The 22,912-nt window shown below is 37.4% G+C and overlaps 1 protein-coding gene across 1 annotated transcript in view; it reads right to left on the bottom strand.

The window, feature by feature from the left end:
* Positions 1-20,281, bottom strand: part of Pi3K68D (phosphatidylinositol-4-phosphate 3-kinase catalytic subunit Pi3K68D) — a 155,114-nt gene extending 134,833 nt beyond the window's left edge. Inside the window, exons 1-3 of the mRNA XM_070094677.1 lie at positions 20,117-20,281; positions 16,270-16,485; positions 8,633-9,990 (exon numbers count right to left, since the gene is read on the bottom strand). Of these exons, the coding sequence (XP_069950778.1) occupies positions 8,633-9,990; positions 16,270-16,453 (1,542 nt within the window). The 5' untranslated portion in view covers positions 16,454-16,485; positions 20,117-20,281. The remainder of the gene's footprint in view (positions 1-8,632; positions 9,991-16,269; positions 16,486-20,116) is intronic.
* Positions 20,282-22,912: the final 2,631 nt, after the last annotated feature.

Raw genomic sequence — 22,912 nt, 5'->3', positions numbered from 1 at the left:
ATGAAAGGGGGGCAAGGCAGCTGGGATTGATGGGATAAAGACAGAAATGTTAAAAGCAGGTGGGGATATAGTTTTGGAGTTGTTGGTGCAATTATTTAATAAATGTATGGAAGAGGGTAAGGTACCTAGGGATTGGCAGAGAGTATGCATAGTTCCTTTGTATAAAGGCAAAGGGGACAAAAGAGAGTGCAAAAATTATAGGGGGATAAGTCTGTTGAGTATACCTGGTAAAGTGTATAGTAGAGTTATTACTGAAAGAATTAAGAGTAAGACAGATAATAGGATAGCAGATGAACAAGGAGGCTTTAGGAAAGGTCGGGGGTGTGTGGACCAGGTGTTTACAGTGAAACATATAAGTGAACAGTATTTAGATAAGGCTAAAGAGGTCTTTGTGGCATTTATGGATTTAGAAAAGGCGTATGACAGGGTGGATAGGGGGGCAATGTGGCAGATGTTGCAGGTGTATGGTGTAGGAGGTAGGTTACTGAAAGCAGTGAAGAGCTTTTACGAGGATAGTGAGGCTCAAGTTAGAGTATGTAGGAAAGAGGGAAATTATTTCCCAGTAAAAGTAGGCCTTAGACAAGGATGTGTGATGTCACCGTGGTTGTTCAATATATTTATAGATGGGGTTGTAAGAGAAGTAAATGCGAGGGTCTTGGCAAGAGGCGTGGAGTTAAAAGATAAAGAATCACACATAAAGTGGGAGTTGTCACAGTTGCTCTCTGCTGATGACACTGTGCTCTTGGGAGATTCTGAAGAAAAGTTGCAGAGATTGATGGATGAATTTGGTAGGGTGTGCAAAAGAAGAAAATTAAAAGTGAATACAGGAAAGAATAAGGTTATGAGGATAAAAAGATTAGGTGATGAAAGATTGGATATCAGATTGGAGGGAGAGAGTATGGAGGAGGTGAGTGTATTCAGATATTTGGGAGTGGACGTGTCAGCGGATGGGTCTATGAAGGATGAGGTGAATCATAGAATTGATGAGGGGAAAAGGGTGAGTGGTGCACTTAGGAGTCTGTGGAGACAAAGAACTTTGTCCTTGGAAGCAAAGAGGGGAATGTATGAGAGTATAGTTTTACCAACGCTCTTATATGGGTGTGAAGCATGGGTGATGAATGTTGCAGCGAGGAGAAGGCTGGAGGCAGTGGAGATGCCATGTCTGAGGGCAATGTGTGGTGTGAATATAATGCAGAGAATTCGTAGTTTGGAAGTTAGGAGGAGGTGCGGGATTACCAAAACTGTTGACCAGAGGGCTGAGGAAGGGTTGTTGAGGTGGTTCGGACATGTAGAGAAAATGGAGCGAAACGGAGTGACTTCAAGAGTGTATCAGTCTGTAGTGGAAGGAAGGCGGGGTAGGGGTCGGCCTAGGAAAGGTTGGAGGGAGGGGGTAAAGGAGGTTTTGTGTGCGAGGGGCTTGGACTTCCAGCAGGCATGCATGAGCGTGTTTGATAGGAGTGAACGGAGACAAATGGTTTTTGATACTTGACGTGCTGTTGGAGTGTGAGCAGGGTAACATTTATGAAGGGGTTCAGGGAAACCGGCAGGCTGGACTTGAGTCCTGGAGATGGGAAGTACAGTGCCTGCACTCTGAAGGAGGGGTGTTAATGTTGCAGTTTAAAAACTGTAGTGTAAAGCACCCTTCTGGCAAGACAGTGATGGAGTGAATGATGGTGAAAGTTTTTCTTTTTCGGGCCACCCTGCCTTGGTGGGAATCGGCCAGTGTGATAAAAAAAAAAAAAAAAAAAACCTTAAATACACATACACAATTAAGTGATCTTATCAGATTGCAGCTAATAATCGTATAGTGATAATTGTTTTCAAAATATTTTAATCACTCAGTCTCTACTACAGTTTTGTTAGTCTACTGCTAGTGTTATGATAACCGAAGTGTATTACAGTATAGAATGATATCCAGAATGCTAATGCAAGAACAGCGCTGTCAAACACGTGATATGAAGGTGGGAGGCAGTTGGTTGTGATAAAACAAAAATTATATTCCTGCAAAATTTTCCACAACCAGTTCCAGTGAAATGCAAATTCATTTAAAATAACTACATTATTATTTTTGTATTTATCTGTTTAAGAGACAAAATGCTTTTTAAATATTATACTGAAATACTGTACAGTATTATGAAATTCTTATACGGTATAACAAAACATGTTCATTAACCTTAATTTATACGTACATTGGTTTTGTCATCCTACATTTATACACAAGTAAAAGAATAAGTTTTTTTTTTTTTTAACATGTCAGCTGTTTCCCTACTGAGGCTAGTTGAAAGCAGGAGAAATATCAGAGCTGGAACAAATACAGAGATTGTTTATGGCACACACTGAGTCAGTAATGCACTTAAATTACTGGAAACACCTTAAAGTCCTGAACATGTACTCAATGGAGCGGAGGAGAGATACATGATGATACAGTGGACCCCCGCCTTACGATATTATTTCATTCCAGAGGTCTGTTCGGGTGCCGTTATAGACCAAATTTGTTCCCATAAGGAATATTGTGAATTAGATTAGTCCATTTCAGACCCCCAAAAATACACTTACAAAAGCACTTACAAAAATACACTTACATAATTGGTCGAGTTGGGAGCTGATTGTAAGGCGGGGGTCCACTGTATATACCTGGAAAGTATCGAGGGCCTGGTCTCAAATCTGCACTGCCATAATATACTGGAGTGAGAGATATGGGAGGAAGTGCAAAATAAACCCAGTGAAAAGTAGGGGTGTGGTGGGGACAATAAGGGAACACTGTATCAACATTCATGGCTCCAGACTATTCAACATCTTACCAGAAGATATCAGAAACACAACTGGAACAAGTGAAGAAGCCTTCAAGAGGAAACTGGACAAGTACCTTCACCAGGTGCTAGATCAACCAGGATGTGATGGATATGTTGGGCAGCATGCCTCCAGCAGCAACAGCCTGGTTGACCAGGCAAGCACCAGATGAGCTTGGCCCATGGTCGGGCTCCGAGAGTAACAAGAGACTTGAATCTCATCAAAGGTATATCAAATGTATCAAAGGAGGCAGGGTGACCCAAAAACGAAAAACACTCACAATCATTCACATATCACTCTTTGCAGAGGTGCCCAGATATGACAGTTCAAATGTCACTCCAAACAACAATATCCTAAACCCTCCTTTAAGGTGCAGGCATTGTACATCCGACCTCCAGGACTCGAGTCTAGCTAACTGGTTTCCCTGAATCCCTTTACAAAATATTACCCTGCTCACATTCCATATCAACTGCATACCAACATTTTTCAACTAATTTATTCAAAATAAAAAAATACTTAAACTGTCATTATCAGCTCATACTTTTGGTAAGCAGTCATGTGTGTGGTATTTTGTGGTGATGTCCAGGCTGTAAGTAATGTATCATGTTTATTTTATACTAACAAACTCTAAGAGATACCTGGCCCTGTTGTTTGTGGGGCATGTGAGAAGGTAGAAAGCAGTAATAATAGTGCGTTTACTAGCAGGCTTGGATAATACTGGCCCACTCTGGATACTGATCATGGTAATTTTCTTATGGCCCTACTTCAATCACCTGCTAAGAATTTACAGATGTGCAAACTATGGTTTCTGTAAAGTGTATTCACGGTGGTATGAAAACTATGGGTTTTGCGATGTGTATGGAGCATGGAGTAAGGCGGTTTAGTGATGCACATAGTTAAAATATGTTTAATTTCTTAAAGTGGAGTTTATTTAACTTTCCTTGAGGATCAAACCTAGGGTTTATTAACCACTCTACTGGCCACCAGTTTAGCACCATTTTTGAATTTACATTTGAGTCTGGCCCTAGGGTGGTGGTTTTGTTTAACAATTTTGACTCTTTTGTTTCATTCTTGTGGATGGATGGATGGATGTCGTATGTTTGTCATACAACCAAAATGCCATGATGACAATGCCATGAAACACCTGCACTTCACTACCACTCATGCCTGTGTTAAAATAGGCATATGTTTTGGTGTTCCACACAATGTACCACACATGTCTGTCATTTTCACTTACAAGAAATCACTGAGTAAAGGGCTTACATACCAGTTATCAATGAATAATGTGTGTCCCTTACCAAGATATGATTTCATTATTTTCCTCACTACACTGTGTGACTCTGAAAGAGTCACAAACTGAACTGTTTGATACCAAAGTGTTTTCTCATTCTTTAACAATAGTCTGCCTCCAAACAGGATCAGAGAATTGTCAATGACAACGGTTCTGGAATGCATAAAAGACTGAATTTATTTTTCAAGTGCACGTATATAAAAACATTATAAGCAAAATGATATCATTAAATCCTGGAGTACATATTAAGCTGTCTGTTGGCCAGTATGCTGCATTACATATTCTGCTTATACAAGCGTGGCATAAGCATTTTGTGGAAAAGGTAAACTCCTAAGCCACAGTTGTCTTTCACTTGTGAGATTACAACTACAGTGAAACCTCAATATTCATATGCCCCTATGATCATATGTCCCTATATATTCGTACACCTCAGTATTCGCCCAACTTTTTTGAGAAAAATTTGACTAGGTATTCGGATGTTGTCCTGATATTCGACCTAAACAAAACAATCCATCTGGACAAAGTCTGACAAAAACAAAGCATCATGCGCTCAGTCTCTCGTCACCTTTTGTTCATTAAGAATCGTTCATACAAGCTCCGTGAAACTTTTTGGTATTTCATTGTTATTCTGTGGTGTGTTTTAAATATTTTCATTGAAAATAAGTAATCATGGCCCCAAAAAATAGTAGTGTTCCAAACAAGCCTAAAAGTAAAGCAGTGAGAACAATTAAAGTGAAAAAACAACTCATTGCAAAGTGGGAAAGTGGAACACACGTGTCTGGCCTGGACACTCATTATGGTATGGCGAAATCTACCATATCGTCCATATTGAAAAATAAAGAGGCAATAAAAGGGACTGATGTGGTGAAAGGAGTGAATTTTTTTTTCTGTGAAAAGGTCACAGATAATTGAAGAAACCGAAAAACTCTTGTTAACGTGGATTAACGAAAAACAATTGGCCGGTTACAGTGTTTCTGAAACAATAATTTGTGAAAAAGCTAAGCAATTATGTAGTGATCTTAGGCAAGACACCCCGGGAAACACTGCTGAAAGTGATGAATTTAAGGGAAGTAGGGGCTGGTTTGATAGGTTTAAAAAGAAAAGTGGGACTCGTAGTGTAGTAAGGCATGGGCAGGCTGCCAGTGCTAACAGAGATGAGGCTGCAAAATTTGTTAAGGAATTTAAAACCTGTGTAGATATTGAGGGATTTATTCCTCAACAAGTTTTTAATTGTGTTGAAACTAGCCTCTACTGGAAACGAATGCCTAAGAGAACCTATGTCACACAAGAAGAAAAATCATTACCAGGACATAAGCCCACAGGCTAACACTCTTGTGTGGTAATATTAGTGGGGACTGCAAAATTAAACTGCTGCTAGTCGACCACTCTGAAAATCCAAGGTTGTTTAAGAGTAAACTCATTGTAATGTGGAGGGCTATAGTAAAGCTTGGGTAACAAGGCAGTTCTTCACTGAGTGGATACATTGAAGTGTTTGCCCGAGGTGTGAAGCAGTATCTGCAGAAAAAAAAAATTACCATTAAGGGCACTTCTGGTAATGGCCAATACTCCTGTTCACCCTCAAGGATTGGAGGAAAATTTGGTGGATGAATACAGCTTCATTAAAGTGAAATTCTTGCCCCCTAACACCATTCCTCTTACCCAACCCATGGATAAGCAGGAAATTTCCAAATTTATGAAACTTTACACAAAAGCACTGTTTAAAAGATGCTTTGAAGTGACCTCTGAAATAGAGCTTACCCTTAGGAAATTTTGGAAAAAACATTTTAATATCCTCCAGTGTTTAGGGATAATAGACAAAGTCTGGGGAAAAGTTTCTTTCAGGACAATGAACTCTGCCTGGAAGAAATAGTGGCCAGACTGTGTCAGTCAAAGTTTCTGAAGGTTTCAAAGCAGAGCCTGTAGTAAAGGATGTTGTTTCTCTGGGCCAGTCCATGGGTTTGGAAATGGATGATGAGGATGTAAAGGAGTTGGTGGAGGATCACAAGAATTAGCTCGCTATAGAAGAAGTTCAAGAGCTGCACAAGGAGCATCAAGAAGTGGTTAAGGAAATTCTTCAGAGGAAAGGGGAAACAGTAAGAGCAACATTTTCACTGCAGAAATTAAGGAACTGTGTTATCATTGGGCTCAAACACAGAGCCTAGTGGAAAAATGGAATCCTAACATTACTGTTGTAAGTAGGAGCATAAACCTGTTCAATGACAATGTTACTGTCCACTTCAGAAAAATTTTGAAAAGTCATCAAAAGTAGACAACACTGGACAGATTCTTTAGTAAAGAAATAATAAAATGTTAGAAAATCCCCATCAAGTGCTACTGCACAGACAGAAAAAAGAAAAAACACCAGACAGCCAGTTACCTGATGTTTTTATGGAAGGTGACACCCTTTCCAAACAATAACATCTTTCCAATTTTTATTTACTTTATGTATTTATTATTTTTATGGTTTTCATGTATGATTTTATGCATGCAAATATTATTATACAGGTTTAAATAAAATGTTTTATAATTGGTAAATTTTTGGAGTCTGGAATAGATTAATCAAATTTACATTATTTCTTATGGAAAAAATCAAGTCAATATTCACACAACTCACTATTCGAATGGCCTCCTGGAATGGATGAAGTTCAAATATCGAGGTACCACTGTATGGTGAAGCCAACACGTTTGCCACTGTACACTGCTAGTATCATTTGGTCTGTCACTATAATTTTTCACTAGCAGTTCGTCGAAATACTGTTCAAAGAAATCAAGGTCATCGAAGTCAACTTTCAGGGTATAATTCGGCAGATTTCACCGTGTTGTCAAATAAATGGGGATTGGCAACAAAACGGCATCTTCCTAACAATCCTAGATGCTGTCTGACGGTGGGTGCTGGATTTGAAAGACTGGTTGTTGTGGTGGTTGTGCTAGTGCTGCTTGTGTGGTGGACACAGCCAAGGGTGGGTGGGGAGTGGGGAGTGGTGTGTGGGACCTGCCCCCCACCCTTCAGGGTTAGCACTGATGCTGCAATCATATTCATCCCAGTACCCAGTGCCACATGTTTTCCTGGCATTGCTTGTGGTCCACTATCCATGCCAATGGAAACCACCATTATCACTATCACTCACTGGAGTTAGGTCCTGTGATCTACCATGTCCCTTGGAGATAGCCCAAGGTGCCCTACCAGATCTTGTGCATTGCCATATAAACTGATGCTTCACAGGCAAAGAGTCATCACCATTTGTCTGATCATCAGTTGTAAGGAAATCAAACTCAGCATCATTGTCATCATCATTACTAATATCTGTGCCAAAACCACAGGAGAATATTAGCTTTTGCTTACAGCGCTGTGTTGTGGACACACTAATGCTTAAGGAAGACAGTTGGGGGGGGTCACGGTTTCAGCGCTTTCTCAGCATTTCCTTTATCACTGTCAGTCACTTGCACCTCAAAACTGTAAAAATCATCTTCAGATTCTACATCCTCGATGTTAGAATTGTCACTGTTGAATAATAAATGCCTTATGACACCGAAACCAAGAGAATCCTGTCAGCATGCCATGGTGAACTAACATGGCATTCCCCATGATGAATTACAATGGCCAGAATTTTTTGTACAATATGCACCCAGACTACAAAGGCCTGGTTTCTCATGCCAAGGCCTTCCCGGCCTCTTGCACCAAATTAAAAGGTGTTAGAATTTGCATGTACATAGGTGACACTGGCCTCAATGTAGATCTATGCAAGGGACAGTGAAAGGGTTAATTACACCAAACCCACAAAAAATCACATCCAAAGCCATTCATGACACACTGCTCGCATCCACCTGACCACTAAGGGTAACACTTACACCACACCTCCCAATAGTGCAGAAAAAGGTAGGAATATAGAGGATGCTGATGATCCTGAGATGCTAGCCAATCCTGCAAACTCCCAGGACATGAAAAAACAACCAGGCAAGAGTGAAATCCCAGAAAATGACAAGATGCTCAAGTTCAAAGACCTGATTACTAAACTACAACTTTTCAACTCATTCTCACTTTATTTCCCTATACCAGATTTTTCCATTTCAGTCTCATAATAACTAAGCATTTAATCTGGCAGTGGTACATGATAATCTGGATGATGTCTCAAAATAGTCAATAACATGCTAGGCCTGTGGGACAGGGCCAGTGTTAAAACCAAAATGCAGCTGGGAAAAAAAATTAAAACAGGCAAGCCAAAAAATCCAGCAATAATAATAATAATAAAAAAAAAATACACGTACTTAAGATGCTCGGTACCATGAAAAGGAAGAACAAAAGGTCATAGTTTTAACAAAAGTGCAGGACAAACATTGTAAAAAAAAATTTCTTAAAAAATGGACTCTAGCAGGGAGGAGGAGGTAGTATGCTGCAACTACAGTGTAACATGCATTAGTATGGTACAATAGAGAAATTATCTGCAATGCTAGTGTGCAGACTATCATTCTTTTACAAGATTTGACTAAGCATAATGAAAATGTTAGAAAATCTGAATTATGGTGCAAATATTATAAACAACAGTGCCTTACCGCTTCCATGTATTTCTTTTGCATCCTGGGACTTTTCACAGTTTTGCGTAACTCCACTTCTGCATCTTTTGTATTTGTCCGGGGAGGTAGAGGAGGTGGAATGTCAAAGGTTTCTCCGCCAACTGCTCCAGGGCTCACCAAGCCATCATATATATCATACACAGGATCTGATCTTGTACTGCTAGCACCAGGATGCATATATTCAAAAGGGTCCACTTGTTCATAGTAACTCATTTCATCATCACCAAGTGACTTAGGCATCTTGTACTGAAGTAATTCATGAGCTTCTTTACTAATTGATACATCACCTGCACTAGTGGATGTAACAGATTTTTTCCTGAACTCTTCCTCTTCTTTGGCTTTCAGTAAAATGGGATCAAACACATCTAAAACACTGGTCCTTGTTGCCACACTATCAGATGTGTCTTTTAACATTGAACCTATCCCTAAATCAATGAGATCATCACCTTTGGGTGTGTTGGTTTTAGTTCCAACAAGACCAGAACTGATGGGTGCTTCTAATGCAGGTGTTCCTGAAGCTGTAGGAGAAATGGCAGGACTACTTGATGCACTCCGAGTCAAAGACAACTGATTAACCAGAGTATTCATCCGGTTGATCTCCAGTACTGGACATCTCTGGGGCAGTGGTGGAGCAACATGAGAGCTAGTTAGTGCTTGGGATGATGGTACTAGCTGTCCAAGACTGGGAAAATTAGTAAAATTGATACTGCTGGATAAGGAGTGTGGCTGAGGCAGTGATGATCTGTATGGAGCTGAAGTGGATGCTGAACTATAACATGAATATGATGTCCCATTTGGAATGACTGTTGACCACTGTGTACCTCTGAACCCTGGGCCAATGGCCCCTTGATAAGTAGGCAAACTTGATGTTGGTCTTAGTTGTGTTTGTTGGGAATTAAATGTTTGAGTAAATGTATTTGACATTCTGTAAGTACCCTGAGAAGTTGAAACAGGAACCACAGCACTCTGATTAGCATTAATGTTATGGAGGAGCTCAAGGATATCATTCTTTGGTTTCTCTGGGCTATGAAATGACATAAGGTCTTGTTGACTACTTCCATCTTTACAAATTTGACTTGATGCACTCGATGACACTAACTGATCAGTACTGGCTAAATCAGACTCGGAGGGGGCATTAGAAACACAGTACGAAACTGATCTAGACTTGGAAGTTTTTTGAGTTTGATCGAGAAGGTTGACAGACTGTGTGTGTATGAGGCTAACTGTGCGAGGTTTAGGCGTGGGTTGGGGTGTAACTGTAGTAGGACGAGGTCTAGGCACTGTTTCCCCTGCCCTTGTATTCTTTTTTTCTGTAGGAGTCTGAGACCTTGGCCAATCTGAAATATAAAAAGATAGTTCATACACTGTACACAACAACATACTTTGAATTAAGAAGTAATTTTTAAACCTTTAACAAGTTACAGATTCAATAAATGTTTATTTTCTCAATATTCCATATTGCCTCTTACATTTTTAAAATACTAAGGATCAAATTATCAGTAAAAGTTTCAAACATACTGTATATGTTAAGTATAATAAGTGATGACAATTTTGTAAAATTTGAATGCAGTCATGAAAGGTAGAAAAGAGATGTTTGAAGTATCTCTAATAAAAGACAATGGGAACATTTAGACGAGTGTTGCTCGGAGAAAGGTTTAATAAAATTGTAAATAATAAATGTTAGGAAAATAAACAGGTATAAGAGGTGAGGTATGAAGTGTGCAACAAGAGCAATCTGATATATTAAGGTTAAAGGGTAGATTTTTAATTCTACATGTTTTAAAGCAACTAATGCATGCAAACATCATTTAATAGAATTTAAAATAAAAATGTAAAGCAAAACATAAATTGCCAGTAGCTAGACAAGAACAGACAGCAAATGATTTTGCTTTACTAGGTTTTCATTTAGCTCTCACACATAATTTATGGTTTTATAAAGTAATTTAGAATTTAATTTAGGATAACTCAACAAGTCAAACTATGCAACTTTTTCCCAGTGGAATTCTTGTGTTATCTAGTTGCTGTGCAATTTATGTGTCCCCATCAACAACTATAATTCTTGTGTGTCCATAATAAATGCAAATAAAATTTATTATTAGAATTTGGGTGGTTACAACTTGAAGATTTATATACCTTTGCTGAGTTTTGAGTTTTTCTACTTTCAGAGCCTAGCCATTGGCCAGACCTGATTAATTTGAAAGAACCATGACACCCTTTATGAATGCCATTAATCTAGTCATGCCATACAGCTTTAAACAATTCTGATATTGGATGCATTTGCAACAGCATGGTATCTCTACTGTTGAAAGAAGAAGCGTACCATGTAGGTGAAACATTTCAACACTAAATATACCCCACTGTTGTACATGCGTCTTACTCATATATATGTCAGTATTGAATATCGCTTGCATCATTAAATCTAGTATTCCTACATGGAAGAGGTGGTATAAAAAAATTCATCAAAAAGTTACATTAAAATTTTGTTCATATTTTCTAGCCATTACATAATTAATTTCTTTATTATTTACTGTCTTGTTTTGCAAATGATAATCAGGGTTTGAACGTTCACACTGCGTTAAACTGAGAGTATGTATTCCTGAAGTTTAGAATAAAGTTAACCTTTCACTTGCTGTACACACTGTATTCTTAGCCACAAGTAACAGACAATGCTGTATCATCTGGGGTAACAAGTTAATGTTCAGTGGTAATGTGGCAAATATTTTATAGCATTCTATTACCAATCACTCAGGAATAATGTAAGTATGATTTTCTTTCCAAAATATATACATACAGTAAATTGTACACTGCACATCTTGTAAACAAGTATCTCTTATACAAAGGTGCAAAGATTTGCATTTAAATTATTAGTTAATGGGAAGAGTGCAGAGATGTGGAGCTATTAATGTGAAGCAGCACAGAACTCCAAGGTTATTTAAGACACAGATAGGAAAAGTGAACGAGGAAGGCAAGGAAGGTAAATGCAGCTAAGATGAGGAAGCTACTAATCACCAGCAAGTGAGAGCAAGCTATGCAATTTAAAACTAAAAGAAATTTACAATCGGTATATGCAGTAATTGAAAATGCAACAGTTAATAGAAGATTCTGAAAATGAGTTAAGAATTTAAACAAGGACAAAAATAACAACACAAATCACTGTGAATGATGCAGCAATTCAACCAGCTGGATCAACATCAATACTAACATATGTCATCTTCATAATACTGTAACCATTTGAACTACAGATGGGTGCATTGTGGTATTACTGGGAGATGGACAGCATGTTAAAAAAAATAAATAAATAAAATAAGTGTGAATACCATGCAGAGAATTTGGAGTGTAGAAATTAAAAGGTGACGTGGGGTTACAGTACGTATAATTCAGAGGTCTGATGAGGGGTTTGCGAAATGGTCTGGATGTAGAAAGTACGGAGAGGAATAAAATGAAAGAGGGTGTATAAATCTGGGGTGGAAGGTAGAAGAGGAAGGGTTATTCCAAGAATAGTTGGAGAGACAATGGGAGGCAAAGGAAAAAAAAACCCTCTTAAAAATCAATGTTAAAGACTGAAATTTCATGTACGTAAATGCAATTGAAAGAGGGCATCCCAAATTTCAAAGTGCACAAAAAAAAAAAAAAAACCTGATAACACATACTACAAATCTAAAAAAAAATATACCAAGCAAAATCAGGGTAGCAGATTTTCACAATCTACGAGGGCAAATCATGTCCACTAGGTAATATTTTTCTTACCCAATTTAGAAAAAAAAAAATTAGGAGCAGAGCATTATGATGACTTGCTGGTCCATCCTGGCCTGAAACATAATGACTTGACAATGGTCCAGGATGGGCCACTGTCAAATCAAAATATTTTGGTCCAGGATGGACCAAAACATTGTTACAAGGTTTCTCTCCCAAGTGCAGGTTGTTTGTGAATTGTTCCACAATAACGACTTACTTTCTTTACCTAATTAATATTTTTCTAAATTAATTTAACTTATGAACAGCACCTGCTTCATCTGCCCAGTGTCATAACAGTACAGCAAATCTTTCCCCTGCTAGTATGTAAATAAAAGCACATTTCCTTAACTAAAATGACAACAGCTGGAATCAATGTAAACAATAATGTCGACATTGACTGACTTTTAGAGAAATGAAACCAGGGAAGCAATAAAACAGACATAGCCAAGTGTAAGATCATTTACTACTGGTACGATGTCAAAGCAGAGAGCCTTTCCCAGAGGAAATTGCTTAACATGAAATTTTTCTTTAAGTGTATGTAACTGTTACCAAATTTGGTGACACTTATTTCATACATTTTTTAGAAGCTTGTGATTATGCAGGGCATTTCAGGCAGACAAACTAGAATTTAAACTACTCGGCATTGTAGTTAAAGTTAAATTGCTTGAATGTTAAGTTTAATATAATTATCTGAGAGAAGATTAAATATAATGCCGATTTTAAGTAACAAAAATCTGTAATGTTAATATGAAGAAACAAAGAGCTGAAAACTGCATTAACAATTACAGTCATTGTATACAGAGTATATGGTGGTAACATTAATAATAATAATAATAATAAATTTATTTTGATGATACATGGTTGTATAAAGGAATACAGTGGAACCTCAAATTTCGAACGTATCGCTTAGTGAACTCTTCGAAAATCGACCGCTTTTTTGAACCAACTTTGTCCCTATTATCGAACTCGGCCCTTCTTTCAAACTGCTGGGTACCAGACCTGTCCGCCAGCCTGCTCTGTCCGTGTCCCGGCGCAGGCACCATGAGCCAGTCTGGCTCTCTTGATGCTTGAGTGAACACTAACCTGCGATCTCATTCAAACATTTTACGATTAATTCACTATGTTTAGTGCTTGTGGGACTGTGAAATAAGCTACCATGGGCCCAAAGAAACTTGCTAGTGGTACCCCTGTGGTAAAGAAAATGAGAAACACCATAGATGTGAAGAAGGAAATAATACAGAAGTATGAGAGTGGTGTGCGACTTGTTGAGCTTGCCAGGATGTATGGGAAAAACAAGTCGACCATCGCTTCTATCCTGGCAAAGAAAGAACAAATCAAGGAAGCTGATTTTGCGAAAGGTGTTGATATGCTGACCAAAAAAAGACCACAGACAATCGATCAGGTTGAGAAGTTGTTGCTGGTGTGGATCAAGGATAGAGAGATGGCAGGTGATAGTGTTTCAGAGACGATTATTTGTGAAAAGGCAAGGAAGTTGCATGCCGATTCAAAGATTAAGGATACTTGCACCAAGTGGAATGACGTCCAAATGTTTGTGGAGAAGTACCACCCTGAGCAAGCTGAAACAAGCCATCTTTGCAACAAGTTCGGTGACAGAACCATGTCCTATTTTAGGGAAATCTTAAAGAGGCGCCAGAAACAGAGGACTGTGGACAGTTATTTTGTGAAACAGGGGTCCAGTGACTCAAGCTGGTCCTAGTGGCATTAAAAGACAGAGAAGGGAAATAATCCTTCCAAATACTAACCCAAACTCCCTCTCCTCTTCCTCCTCCTCCCTATTTTCCAGATGCCATCACCAATCTTCAATAAAGGTAAGTAAAAATGTTATTTTATATGTTTATTTAAATTTATTAATAATTGTACACTACAGTGGACCCCCGGTTAACGATATTTTTTCACTCCAGAAGTATGTTCAGGTGCCAGTACTGACCGAATTTGTTCCCATAAGGAATATTGTGAAGTAAATTAGTCCATTTCAGACCCCCAAACATACACGTGCAAACGCACTTACATAAATACACTTACATAATTGGTCGCATTCGGAGGTGATCGTTATGCGGGGGTCCACTGTATTTGTTGTGCGTATGTAAAACTATAATATAATATTATCTATAAAATGTATTTTTTTGTGAATATTTTTGGGTTTCTGGAATGGATTAATTGTATTTCCATTATTTCTCATGGGAAATATTGCTTCGCATTTCAAACTTTTCGACTTTACAACTAGCTCCTGGAACGGATTAAGTTCGAAATTTGAGGTTCCACTGTATAATAGTTGAGTGTACATGCCAAAAGCCCCTTGTATGCAGAGCATTTCTGGCAAACTTAAAATTAACTCAAGATTAACAAGGCTATAACATATTAAATGGTCATTAGATAAGTTACAGCGAGTACAAGAAAACTGAGTATTAATAGGTAATGATGTATGGCTTTAATAAGTCTAATAGAGAAGTTTAGTAGAGAATAATTGCAGGTTTGAATTATTTTATAAAAATTACAGTATTACAATAAAACAATTTAAACAATTTACAACATAAAGTATTACAATTTAGTATGCAAAATACTGAAATTTGAACATCGTAATTTTGAAGTAATGAGTACATGGTTGAGCAATCTTCAGGACAATAATCAGTATTGAAATTGAGACATAATTAGTACTTTTTTGTGTAGCTTTTGAGTAACTGGTAGGCATTAAGTACAGTTTGTCTGGATAATTTTGGGTGATGATGAGATTTCTAAGTAGGGCCTTAAATTGATTTGCAGGCAGGAGTCCTTTAGTGAGTTCTGGTAATGAATTCCAGATCTTCGGGCCCTTTACATGCATAGCATTTTTGTACAGGGAGAGATGGACACGAGGGATATCGAAGAGTTATTTGTGTCTTGTATTATAGTTGTGTTGTAGTTATCAAGTAGGAGTTTGAGAGGAGGGTTTATATTTGAGTGTAGTGTTTTGTGTATGTAGTCGGCACAATAATAAGTGTGGATGTTTTGTATATTAAGCAAGTTAAGACTCTTGAAAAGCAGAGAAGTATGCTGTCTATTACAGGAGTTTGTAATCAATCGCACTACAGCTTTTTGTTGGGTTATTAAAGGTTTAAGGTGATTTGCTGTGGTTGAGCCCCATGCATAAATATCATAGGTGAGGTAAGGGTAGATGAGAGAGGGGTATAGTGCAAGAGTACGTGAATGAGTATGAATGTCGACTGGAATCTACATAAGGTAGGTAAGGTTCATCAGGAAACAGGACAAGTGTTTCCTGATGCAGGTTTTAGTCAGATGATGACCCGCCATTGGAGCTTTTGGTCATCTGACCGAGGCCTTCACATTAGATATAGCATGTGTGTACATAGTGGACTGAACACTTTCATTTGATCTAAATAAATTTACATCAAATTCAGGTATTTTTAAAAATATTTTTGAAGCCAAGTCCAGATAAGGAACTTTAGAATATTCTGGTAGTGTTTGTCTTACATTTGGGCATTTTATTTGACAGTTTCTACTTAGGGTGAAAAGAAAGTGTGATATCAGAGATTAGTTTCTTGTACTGCACGCACATGCGTGCATGCTCTGTTGCAGCTATCCAAGAAGAGTTTTAAGACTGCTTTGATATCTGTATTAAGTGTTCTGTATAATAGTGTATACCAGGTGGTATGTACAATATAAAGTGCTGCAAGTCAAAAAAAAATTATTTAAAACTCTTCACTGGCAATAAACTGAGAAGCTAACATAAATGTGAAAAATATTGTTAAATCATATTAACAGGCAAAAAAACAAAAAATCATTATACCCCAGATTTCACACATCTTGGATTTTCAAAAAGACTTTCAGACAACAGAGAAATGTGACTTCATATGTGCCCTTACTATCTGGTGGTCCATTTTCTTTTATTGAAGCAGATCTTTGGGACTGTGATCGTCCAAGCTTTTCTCTTCTGATTCGCTCATACTCTTTGTTTTCTTCTTCCAAAGCCTTGGCAATATCCTGTTCTGTGTATCGGCCAGTCACAGGCCTTAATTTTGGTGGCAAAGGCGGTGGTTCATCTCCCATTTCTGCATGTATCTCAGACAGAACTATAACATCTGAAAAATACAATATATACTATAATACACATGAAGTACTATATTAAGGCTAAGATAGAATAGATTATATGTTATCGGTAAACAATTTTAAGGATCATCACACTGCGGCCTGATCTAAGACTAAGACTTGAAAACTGAAAAGGGTTATTACAGGAATAAGAACTGCAGTATTAAGACACACACAGGAGAGTAGATATAAATGAATACTGAACGTAAGTACAGTAGAAGTTTGTAAGCATTACCTGACATCTTACAGGTTCATGAAACAAAGAAAAGTGACAATGGTTCTGATTTAATATTAAGAGATATACAGTACTTTACATACATACAACTTTAGTCAAATAAAATATATAGATATTTTAACATACCCAGTGGCTCATTAATTATACAGCAACTGAGTATCTGGCTTCCAACATTACATGGCAGTTTTGTTCAATCTGACAAACAATATGAAAAAGGAATGAGCAAAACAAAGGGACCACAAGAGATATGTAATCATCCAGTGTTGTTGAAAACTCATTCACATATTTCCTTTGGCAAGACTGGTTTATGTTATTAGAAATTATATTAAAATACAGGGTAACAGTAGACAGCTGCTGCTCGGCAGATTTTGGACACTAATTATTGTGTGAAACTTGGAATTGTACAATATTACATTGGTTTTATTGTTGAGAAATTACTTAATTGTGCAAATGGTTAAAAAACCTAACCTAACCTAATGAAACCCACACGATGTAACTGAACCTTACTCTTCCATCATTAGATAAGTGCCTCAACAGTTGACCAAGTGCATGACATGCCCCAATACAATACTAATTGATTAGCTTAGACATGCTGTGCAAACAAAATAAGTTTCCTGTTTTTGCTAATTATTATTATAATCATGGGGGAGCGCTAAACCCGTAGGATTATACAGCGTACGTGGAGGGGAGGATGGAAGGTATTCAGGCTCAATTCAGGGAACCGGAGCACAGATCCAATTCCCTAGATCAAGAGCCCCTCACCAGCATCAAGGAACCTCCCTTGAAGGGATTTTTTCTGCTAATATCTCCCAAAATAACAATTTACACAAGAATTACTTATTCCATGGTATACGTATGTATTGTAAAATATAAACTAATTCCAAAACTATGTATAATGGTAGTCAAACTACTGAACAGCCAAATATATATTCTCCTATCTGTGTATTTAGTCACATGTGTGAATGGCCCTGAATATTGATGGTACATAACTCCTTTATGCTGGCGGTGATAGCATTAGGGCTAAGGAAGTATACAAACAGTGGGCAATGAGCAGGTCACAATAGGTACACATAGCAAGCATCCCATAAATAAAGTAACACCAGGACAGACTGCAATCTTGGAACCAGGATACAAAGATTACATGGAATAATTATGACAGTGTGAAAGGTTCAAAGGCAGGGTCTCAATTGGAGTACACTATCCACTCTTAATGATGCAAAATGGTTTGCAACAACAGAAGAAATAAGAGGGTTTGAAACATTCTGCATCTAATTTGATTATATGGAACATGAATTAAGTAAATAACAAAAAGGCACAATACTGTGACTGGAACAATACACAAATAACCGGCACATACCTGGAGTATACCTGGAGAGAGTTCCGGGGTCAACGCCCCCGCGGCCCGGTCTGTGACCAGGCCTCATGGTGGATCAGGGCCTGATCAACCAGGCTGTTACTGCTGACCACACGCAATCCAACGTATAAGAGAAACTTACTGTCATAAGCTCCTCTCTCCTATGTGTGGTTTATTTGTGTACGAATTAAGTAAAATGATGATCAAGTAATTGTATGTACTATTTGTCTACTGGTTCTATTATGCTATAATCAACTGTTAAACACGTGTCTACATTAGACAGAAATACAAATCCAGATGGGTTTCAATGCTTTTGGATTTTTTTAAATCATTGGCAATCATAATATACCATTTTAATATGACTATAATGACTAAATGAAATTTGTAAGTTCATTCAAATATGTAAGTAAGTTTGTTTAGGCACAGGTAGACATAAGTACACTTATTTTACATAGTGTAGATTACCTAGGATAACCCAAAAAAGTCAGTGACATATTTCCATTGGAGTTCTAATAAAATTACACAATCTTTGGATGTTTATAATGGTCTTACACAATAATGTGTAAATTACTAGGATAACCCATAATTACCTCTGTATGGAAATATAAACACATATGCAGTATAATGTGATCCTTTATTGACAACGTTTCACCCACACAGTGGGCTTTTTCAAGTCACACACGGATCTACCTGGGGTGGAAGGTACGGGAGTATTTATAGTCATGTTCAGAATGTAAGGTAAAAGAACACAAGTGCAACTAATGTGACATTTATTGTGGCAACGTTTCGCTCTCCAGGAGCTTTATCAAGCCATTACAAACAATACATGGACACAGAGGGTATATGGTGCCTCACTAGTATTGCACCTCACTCTGAGCCTTTATATACCCTCTGTGTCCATGTATTGTTTGTAATGGCTTGATAAAGCTCCTGGAGAGCAAAACGTTGCCACAATAAATGTCACATTAGTTGCACTTGTGTTCTTTTACTTTACATTCTGAACATGACTATAAATACTCCCGTACCTTCCACCCCAGGTAGATCCGTGTGTGACTTGAAAAAGCCCACTGTGTGGGTGAAACGTTGTCAATAAAGGATCACATTATACTGCATATGTGTTTATATTTCCATTGTGTCGGTATTTTATACCATTTTTTTCCATTACCTCTGTATACTCTACGACTTGCCAAAATAAAGAACCGAACTCAATGATCCCTTCAAAGAAGGTTCCTTCATGCTGGTGAGGCTCTTGATCCAAGAAATTGGAACAAATTTCTTCCTTCCTTGAATCTAACTTTATTACCCCAATAGAAATAACTCACTTCGACTTTCTTGGGGTTATCCTAGGTAATTTACACTATGATAATTGTACTCATGTGTACCTGTGCCTAAATAAACGTATTTTTTCCAGGTGCTGTATAATCAATATGGGTTTGGTGCTCTCTCCTCGTCTCCCATGACTATAACAAGCAAATGATGGCCTTGTATAAAAACTGTACTCATTTAAGAATGTTTTATTTATTTTTAAAATTGGTACTCAGAGTGCACCTGGTAGCTCAGTAATGGAATTAAGACACATGTGCAACATCTGGGTATCTTTATTATAGACGTTTCACCCACCAGAGGCTTTATTAATACAAATTCCTCGACATAATTTGAAGACAGTAGAACTACATACAGAAAAGTGTTTGGCTCACAACTGAAAGGACCCAGGTTCAATTCTGGGTGAACCGAGACCTATAATATACAGACAAATTCTTCTAGCAGCTACTGGATGTGTTACCTCATAAAAAAAAAATAGATATCTTAGAGTTAGTCAGCCGAGACATTCTTGAGAACGTATGGGGGCAATGGCTGAAATAAGCCACGTTGCTCCCAATTTAAGCGCTAAACCCAAAAGGGTGATGTAGTGCTTAAAATATGGAGCGGTGTTTGGGGTCATCCTGGACTTATTAAACCGAAAAACATTTTCACTCCACTTGAAATAAGTTAAATGAAACTTGGTGATGATCGTGGCTGGTAAAGATGTACTCACCTCTAACAATGTCACCTGGTCACTTAGCCCACGCTATATTGCACCAATGATTGCACTGGTGTTTGACGGGAGTGTAGTTACGTGCGAAATGTAGATTTGCGAGGTATGAGAGGCTAGAGAGAACCAGGAGCAGTAGCAGTAGCAGCAGCAGCAGGAGGTGGCCGCCACCCTCACCGTGTTTACATGCTGCAGCACCGCGCCATCTCCACTCCCTCACTACAACTACTCTCTCTCTCTCTTTTTCTTTCTCAATTATTGACCTCGTTCACCTATTACTATTATTAATGATCCTACAATGGGGACCTTTAAGTGGTTGCTGGAATTTTTTCCCCGTTTTTCTTTTTTTCTCCTCTAATTTTTATTTATATTTCACTTATAACTCAAGGCCTCATCCACATTGGCCACAAATTTTCAATGCTTTGTAAACTTATTTATGTACAGGCACATATAAGTACAATTATCATGCATATTATCATGTGTTAATTACCTAAGATAATCGCCAAAAAATCAAAGTGACTTATTGCCACTGGAGTTTTTTTTTTTCCATTGGGGTCCTTGTGTATGGTAACTAGGGATAAATTCTTGGAACAAATAGTGTGCAATAGTGTGCTCAGGGGCCCAATTACCAGAGTTCTTGAACCCATTCCCACCATCCTGGAATAGATTTGTTAATTTGCAAAACTCTCAGCTGCAAAGCTTCAAACATAAAAAAAAAATGCTGCCTCCAAATTAACAATGACAGAGTGAAATTCAGTGTTGGTGCAGATCTGCCCATTGAAAATTTTTATTCCCCTTTATCACATTAAATGTCAGGTGTTCCATAGATTGGTTGCTAGCACACTCAGATCAAACACTGAGGTCTGTATACCTAGGGAGGGTTTCAGGGGTCAACGCCCCCATGACCCAGTCTGTGACTAGGCCTCATGGTGGATCAGGGCCTGATCACATAAACTGACATACAAACCACAGCCCAGCTGATCAGGTACTGACTTTAGGTGCTTGTCTGAAGTCTTCTTGAAGATAGCCAGGGGTCTATTGGTAATCCCCCTTATGTATGCCGGGAGGCAGTTGAACAGTCTTCGGCCCCTGACACTGTGTTGTCTCTTATCGTGCTAGTGACACCCCTGCTTTTCATTGGGGGTGTGGAAAATACTGTATATATTTTCCGGAAATACGGTAATTTATTGGTAAATAGATGCCCTATATTGTATTTTTAAAAGAAGTATGATATCGAAAATGGGAAACCTGCGGCTGGGGGAGTCAGTCGCCATCTTGGTTTTGAATTTTGTACAAACGTTGGTGTAATGGGAAGAATTTTTCGTGCTCTAGAGGTTAAAATTGTGTTGACACCTCTCGAATAGGAGACGAAATTGGTGGATGTGCATTCCTGCATAACTTGAGATATCAGACGACTGGACAAGACAGCTCCAGGAACCTCAGATAAGCTCTCTAGATTTGTGTGTAATTCTGGCCAGCATTATTTTCATAGATTTAGTTAGAGTGAGGTTTTCTGAGTATGATACACATTAATCTCCAGTCAAATTGGTGAGTGATATTAAGATATATTTTCCTTCTGTTATGTAATTGTGTGTATATATATATATATATATATATATATATATATATATATATATATATATATATATATATATATATATATATATATATATATATATATATGGTACTTCCCTATATTTTTATTTAAAAAAAAAAAAAAAAAAAAAAAAATATATATATATATATATATATATATATATATATATATATATATATATATATATATATATATATATAACCATTTATTATTTTTAATATACAGTCCACAAATTATATATTTACCAGTATTCCTGGTGTATGTATATTTCATTTAATTAATAGGTCCAGAGCAACTTGTGGTTATGACAGTGGTAGGTATCGAAGGGGGACATTTTTTGCGACCTAGGTGTCCCAAATTCCTACTTATCTATGCAACATTATCTTTGTTATCATTTACTGTTATGTACATAATTAGTTACATTCAGATAAAAGCAATTTTCCACATTTAATTTGCCCGTTGGTCCTTCTTGAACCGGAGGTAATTAGTGAAGTCATTAATTGGTTAATTACTTAATAATTGTATGTGAAATGACAGAAGGAGGTGGATTTCAAGTTCACAAATTTATTTAATGTGTAGAGGATTATAATTATTACAATATTAATTTTGATAAGTCAAGTCTGGCTAAGTTTATATTAATTTGTATAATATTAATTTGATCAGACAATTCTGGCCAAGATTTATATCAGTGTATGTGTAACTGATAAGCCAAGTGTAGCTAATTATATTAATGTGTTTCACGCGAGATGGGAAAATACTAGTAAGGAAAACATCAACAGGACAACAATATACCATCTCAAACGAACATGATTTCTCTACCTTCCTTAGAAAAGCTGACATTTCTGTAACAGATTAGATAAGTGCCCTTAATACATATATACGTGTGGTGCATATAGTGTACGTTACTATTATATTGTACATTATTATTTTTATTATTTTTCATCACTAGCTAATGCCAACTACCTCCAATACTCTATAACTTTCTTACTGCTATTAATTGCTCATAATTTTAAATTAAAAGTCAAATCTTACTCCAAATTAATAATATTCATTTTTTCTTACCTGTCCATTTAATTTTGTTTATCACTACTTGTTTTTTTAGTCACTTTACATTGTGTATGCAATTAGTGTATATTCCAATTACTTTTTTGCAAGTACCAAAACTATCTTTTGCTAGCTAGTACCAACTACCTCATTTTTTT

Source organism: Cherax quadricarinatus, chromosome 47 (genome assembly GCF_038502225.1).
Source record: "Cherax quadricarinatus isolate ZL_2023a chromosome 47, ASM3850222v1, whole genome shotgun sequence".
NCBI classification, from domain to species: Eukaryota; Metazoa; Arthropoda; class Malacostraca; order Decapoda; family Parastacidae; genus Cherax; species Cherax quadricarinatus.
This window is presented reverse-complemented; position numbering and strand designations above follow the sequence as displayed.